At 33.0% G+C, this 6,229-nt stretch overlaps 1 protein-coding gene across 3 annotated transcripts; it reads right to left on the bottom strand.

The window, feature by feature from the left end:
* Positions 1-1,573: 1,573 nt before the first annotated feature.
* Positions 1,574-5,672, bottom strand: LOC140822954 (uncharacterized). 3 transcript variants are annotated; one of them, XM_073183980.1, is made up of 10 exons: positions 5,472-5,672; positions 5,174-5,271; positions 4,903-5,093; positions 3,724-3,905; positions 3,350-3,634; positions 3,218-3,276; positions 3,086-3,122; positions 2,927-2,998; positions 2,478-2,811; positions 1,574-2,148 (listed from the first exon to the last, which is right to left on the bottom strand). In XM_073183980.1, exons 2-10 carry the CDS (start codon positions 5,268-5,270, stop codon positions 1,771-1,773), a joined length of 1,635 nt encoding a protein of 544 aa, XP_073040081.1. In that variant the 5' UTR covers position 5,271; positions 5,472-5,672; the 3' UTR covers positions 1,574-1,770. The 3 variants fall into 3 exon arrangements, with proteins under 3 accessions (XP_073040081.1, XP_073040082.1, XP_073040083.1); XM_073183981.1 differs by having other exon boundaries at positions 4,903-5,087; XM_073183982.1 differs by lacking the exon at positions 3,350-3,634 and having other exon boundaries at positions 5,174-5,672.
* Positions 5,673-6,229: the final 557 nt, after the last annotated feature.

Genomic DNA, 6,229 nt, shown 5'->3' with positions numbered 1-6,229 from the left:
TCAAATTATACATATAGTTTTACTTAAATGTTTTGTATAAGCCAAGTTTATATGTTACCTACAAAATTCGATATAAAATATAAAATTACATTACAAATTCATAATTAAATATTCTACTATTTATTGTTTAAAATATTTATAGATTTTAAATATAATATAGTAGACAAAAGCTTGTGTGAGACGGTCTCACAGGTCATATTTATGAGACAAATCTTTTATTTGGGTCATCCATGAAAAAATATTACTTTTTATGCTAAGAATATTATTTTTTATTGTGAATATCGAAAGGATTGACCTGTCTCACATATTAAAATCTTTGAGACGGTCTCACATGAGACTCACTCAACATAGTAAGGGTAATGCAAAAGTATAAAATTTCGGGGGTTCAATCATATTTGGCGGTTCTTTTCTAATAATAGGATAAAAATATAAGCTTGATTATGATTATAAATTTTCGAGTGCAAGTACTTTATCTTTTATAAATTAAAAGAATATATATTATTTTTTCCTCATTTAGAGACAGGTGAATGGATTGAAGGAGAGCTAAAATAAAATAGTAAGGGAAAAATCGAAAGAGATTAAAAAACACATTACATGAGAGGAACAAGGAAAAAATTTGTATGAGACGATCTTACGGGTCGTATTTTGTGAGATTAATTTCTTATTTGGTCATCCATGAAAAAATATTACTTTTATGCTAAAAGTATTACTTTTTATTGTGATATTAATAAGGTTGATCCGTCTCACAGATAAAGATTCGTGAGATCATAGACTTACTCCAGAAAAATGATTTTTTTAGGGAAAAATTTATTTGAGAAAAAACTATAAAATTTGGAGTATTCTCACATTTTGGAATTTTACATATTTAAAAAATTATATATTACTAGTTTCTTTCGCATGTATTAAGTGTTTATATAATTGAAACTAATACTCTCTATTGCATGTTATATATTTGAAATATTTTCAATTAATGATTTTTTAACTAATAGTAATATATTCATCTAAAAATTAAAAAATGTAGATAGGTATAAGATTGAATTTTAAAATATGCTTAAAAATTTTAAAATACAGATTTATCGAAATAAAAAGATTAATTACTAAATTATCTAATGAATGTTTAAAAGTCAATAGTATAAACACATCAGTGTATATATATATATATATATATATATATATATATATATATATATATATATATATATATATATATATATATAACTTGTGTGAGACGGTCTCACTGGATCATCTATGAAAAAATATTACTTTTTATGCTAAGAGTAATACTTTTTATTGTGAATATTGATAAAATTGACCCGTCACAGATATTGATAAAATTGACCCGTCACAGATAAAGATTCGTGAAACCATCTCACAAGGGACCTACTCTATATATATATATATATATATATATATATATATATATATATATATATATATATATATATATATATGTGGATTACAGGATTTTAACAAACATATATTGATTATGGAAAAAAACAGAAGTTTGAATCCACGTTAAAACAAAAATCTTACTCGTTTCGTAGTATTAAAAAAATACATTAACCTGCAAAGATATAATCAGCAGTGTTAAATATATCAAAAAAAAAAAAATATCAACTGTATACATATAATGTTTGGGTTTGGTCAAATTTGTACATAGGAAAAAACGAACAGAAGCAAACAGAAAGACACTTTCTAGGTTCTAACTCATTTCCTCACATAGCATGATGTCAAGTATTGTCTCAAGGTTACATTATACTCTCAAATTTATTACGGCCCTTTGCTTTCCAAGGAATTTGGATCTGATGTACCATCCACGAGCTTTGTATACTTCCGGTGACGCCTTTCTCTCGCATAAAGCACCCAAAGAATCAATGATAGCATCACTGCTGCCGATATCATTGCTAATCCAATATAAACGAACCGGCTATAACGTTCTAAATCAGGACAATGATCATCATGTATAACACTGAATGTGTCTCGAACAAAAGTGCAGTCGACTAAGTTGGTGAGAAACGGGCCGTAGTAGTACAAACCATAACTCACATTGACTGCGCTGCTCATTTGATCATACAAGGTTGGTGTTAAACGCCCCACGGTGGTGCAAATGTTGTTCTTGGAAACTTGGCATACATAATTCCTCCAAATCTGAAAGCATAGAATTGTGACAAGATGAACTACATTCTAAGGCTTAATACCAAAGAAAAGAAAATGGCGGGGAAACACGTGAAAACTGCACTTGTTCGGCCAAAGACTAAACTTAAGAAATGACACTTTAGATATGGATTTCAGATGACAAAGATCTCGAGTGAATTCAAAATCCATTATAATAATCGACACAACAGTTTAAATCGAGAAGAGATCAGTTTGAGATTCACATAAGTCAAACTCATCCCAACATGTTAATTGGATTCAAAACCATGTTTTCCATATCCTTAAATCCAAATATTGCTTAAAGAGTAGTTCAAATGTATCACCTGAGTAACGTTACTCAAATCAGCTTCTCCTGCTGCACATGTTCGATTTGTTTTGTCGATATTGTATGGATTGCAAACGAGAGGCACAAAAGGGCCAGATTGATTGTAAGATATCAAGGGTGCAACACTAGGAGGTGGTAGATTTTGAGCATTTGAGACATTAGTGATTATCCCATTTACCAGCCGAACAACTTGAAAGGTCACGTCTTTGCTTTGAGACAATGTTTCTTGAGCTGTATCGACATCCACACATGGGATAACTTTATCCAATGCTGTATGAGCGGTTGGGTTCATAACCCAGTCATTCATGGCTACGCATGTATCACCCATCATACTTGGGGACAAAAGAAAAAGATAAATTATTATTCAAAGAGAGTAGATCAACAAACAAGTACAAATCATCAATGAATTGAAGAATTGCATCCAGATTGGGGATTTTGGAGCCGTACTTGTGGAGAACAAGGAAAACGCCACATAAGATGAATGTGATAGCCACGAGTATCCAACCAATAAAAACCAATCTGCAAGCATTATCTTTAAGAGTTCAGGAATCATGTAAATGAAACAGAAGACGCTTGCACAAACATATGGCTAGAACATCCACTCACATGTACACGAGAAATTGCAAGCCTGAGATTGATAACACTGCATCCAAATATTACGACTGAGATTACTCAAATTTAAACAATTTGTTTCTCTATAAATTTGAAAAATTAGCGAGAAAGAACCAGTAGCCTTACAGAAACCAAGTAAAGCCAGGGCAAGCATCACGGCCGCTACGACAATGAGAATTAGACCTCTGCATAAATATCCAAAACGTAAGATACTAAGTATAATTTGGAGAATAACAGGACCGAGATTGAATTACTTACACTACATCCAAATAGTGGGAAATATTATCTTTATTATTGTCCGTTGCCTCTTCGAGTTGGGTGGCAGAAGAGGTAATCAAGTTGTTGACTTTGTCAATATTGTTTTGCACGTCCTGAGGAAGGAAAACTTGATCCACTCCAATTTTCTTAGCAGACGTAAGATAATTTGACACATCTTTGAGATTGTTAACCGTGGAATCAGCTTGTCCCACAACATAGTCTAGTGTACTTCTTGTACTACCATGAAATTTCCCTTGCCCGGTATAGAGAACAACGGAGCCAACGCTGATGTATAAGAAGTGAGAGACATGAGAACCCGATCTTGAATAAATAGAAAATAATGCAGGTGTGCCAAATATTGAGAAGAGGCTTACATTGCGGAGATTGTGAATAACGACAAAAGGATAAGCGATAGACAATAGGCAAATCGAGAATAGCCATAACGATGCCGCCTGCAGCAGCAAACATACATAGAAACCAGTAACAAGAAGAGTCCGAATCCAGCAAACCAGATTGCAGCAACAAGGAAAAGTGTAGACCCAGTATAAAGAACAGACTGCATCAAGACCAATATGTTAAAGAAAGATAAAGAGAGAAACATCAGAAAATAAAACAAACGAATAGATAAATAATATCAGTAACAGCAAAAACTCGGGTTATATTCATTACAGACTCCTACAAACGGATGAGTAATAATGATAAACAAATAATAAGGGGAAAAAGGTATATGCCCTCCAAGTTCATAATAAGCCGTCCAATTTTCCAGTGAACACATCTTCATGCTAACCATCAATTTCCCCAGCCATTTATATATTCTAGATTACGCTTCAGCCAACATCGAGAATTTCCTCCATTATCTACAGCCTATATCAAGACGATTCTCACAAGTTCCAACTGTGATTACTCATTCAACTTATGCTTCTAGCAAGTTAAAGTAAAGGGCCAATGTTTCCAGAAACTAAAAGCATGATCTTCACCCAAAAATTTCACAGAGAATCCTGAATTAATGTGACGGAGAGTGAATCATACAGTTTTGACTCCAAGACATTACAAATTCAGAGCAAATTGGCCCCCCGGTGGGAAGCACATATTAAACACAAGTCAACGCAAATCATGATACTACACGTGACAACAGCAAATTACACAAAGAACAAAAACATATCAATCGATCACAAAAATATCTTAACATTACGGCTGCCAATCCACAAAAATGCGAAAAATCCCACAAAATCAGACGCAGGCCTATGTTACATCTATTATCCAACAATTTCATATGTCTCGCATAAAATTCATACGGGACCCAAGTTATATGATCCGACGGTTCAACCAACATGGTACTTGACATAGAATACATTTAGCCCAAAATCAGATCAAATCCTAAAACCTTTTCCTATTTCTGTCATTAGCACCCATGAAATTACAACCTAACCGACTCAGTATTTCGACTATGAGCAAAAAAAATGACAGTGATTAAAACCCATCAACTCAAAAACTTTTCAACTCACCGAAAAAATAAAAATAAAAAACGAAGCAAAAAAGCAAGAAACTCCTACAGCTATGTAATGGTTGTTGCTGATATTCCATCCCCCTGTGTAATAATTGAGATCATCTAGTGGATCCTTCCTCAGCGTTCTCTCTTTAGCCAACACCAAAGTGGTAGAATTTAAATTTTCCGCATTATTTCCTTCCAGAAGAGACCTCCGAAAAACCCACGACCCGGCATCTTTTCCCTCCGCATCTGCCGCTGGGAACAACAAAGATCCGCTTAAACCAAAGAACGTAGAACAAAACAGAAACCCACTTCAAAATAACAACGAAACATACCAGCTGACGAGATGAATAACAAAATAAAGGAAATAAACGCCATCAGCACCAGAGCAGAACACAGCTTATTCTCGGAAAAACTCATTTTTCCTCCCATTCTTTCACCAGAAAACGCGAAAAATAAAAATCGTTAGATGGCAAGATCGTTGTATGTGTATATATAAATGTATTCTCTCACTGGTTGGTGAGACTGTGGCAGACTAAGAGACGAACAGGTGTAGATAGAAACAAAAACAAGTATACAAATGATTGGATTGTAGCTCAAGATGGAAGAAGGAGTGGGGCTAAGCGGTGATACCGTGTTTTGGATGAGTTGTCGGGAATCTTTCCTCGTCAAACACTATTTTATTCAGCTTGTGGGTGACGAGTGGGTTGCTTGCATAAGTGGAACTCTTTGCAGGATTTGACGCTTGGAACTACAGTAAACGGCTAGGCGTGGAGAATTTCAGAGATCCTCTACCGTAACGTCACCACTGGCCAAATGGATTCATTTCCTTCGGCCGTTTTATTTTATGTGTGACATAATTTAATATTATATATATCCATTTAAATGGGTAAATTTGAAAAAAATACTTCCTTACATTTTTTATTTAATATTCAGTATCTAGATGATTTTTTGTTTAGAAATCAATATCCGACAACACTATAAATATAATTTTAACAACCAACAAAGATAAATTTATATTTTTGTCCTTTTATTATTTAAATAAATATATAAATTTATCCACCAAATTAATTGTGTATTTTCTATCTACCAAAATATAAGTACTTATTATGGACTTCAGATACTTGATTTTGTTATTTGAATACTCCAAATGTGTAAAAAAAAATACTATATTTTCGAAATAAGATTAAGTACTTATTTTGACATATAAAATATCTATTTTGAAGTTCCAGATACTTGATTTGACTCTTTAAATACTCTAAATATGCAAAAAAATACTGGATCTTCGAACGATCACCATAAATTCAGTCATTGTTGGGCTTTTCATGAAAGGTGTATTTGGATTATATATTCGTCTCATTTAATATTTTTTTTGTAAAAAATCAAATTCC

The sequence above is a fragment of the Primulina eburnea genome, chromosome 2 (genome assembly GCF_022965805.1).
Source record: "Primulina eburnea isolate SZY01 chromosome 2, ASM2296580v1, whole genome shotgun sequence".
Classification (NCBI taxonomy): domain Eukaryota; kingdom Viridiplantae; phylum Streptophyta; class Magnoliopsida; order Lamiales; family Gesneriaceae; genus Primulina; species Primulina eburnea.
Note: the sequence above shows the minus strand (reverse complement) of the source record. Positions and strands in the feature narration are given on the sequence as shown.

Excerpts from the sequence above, each read along its gene's own strand:
- LOC140822954 (XM_073183980.1), bottom strand. The coding sequence starts at position 5,270 with ATGGGAGGAAAAATGAGTTTTTCCGAGAATAAGCTGTGTTCTGCTCTG. Across the intron at positions 3,635-3,723 it reads TTATTCACAATCTCCGCAAT|CGTTGGCTCCGTTGTTCTCT; the intron begins GTAAGCCTCTTC and ends CTTATACATCAG. Across the intron at positions 2,149-2,477 it reads ATTTGAGTAACGTTACTCAG|ATTTGGAGGAATTATGTATG; the intron begins GTGATACATTTG and ends CTATGCTTTCAG.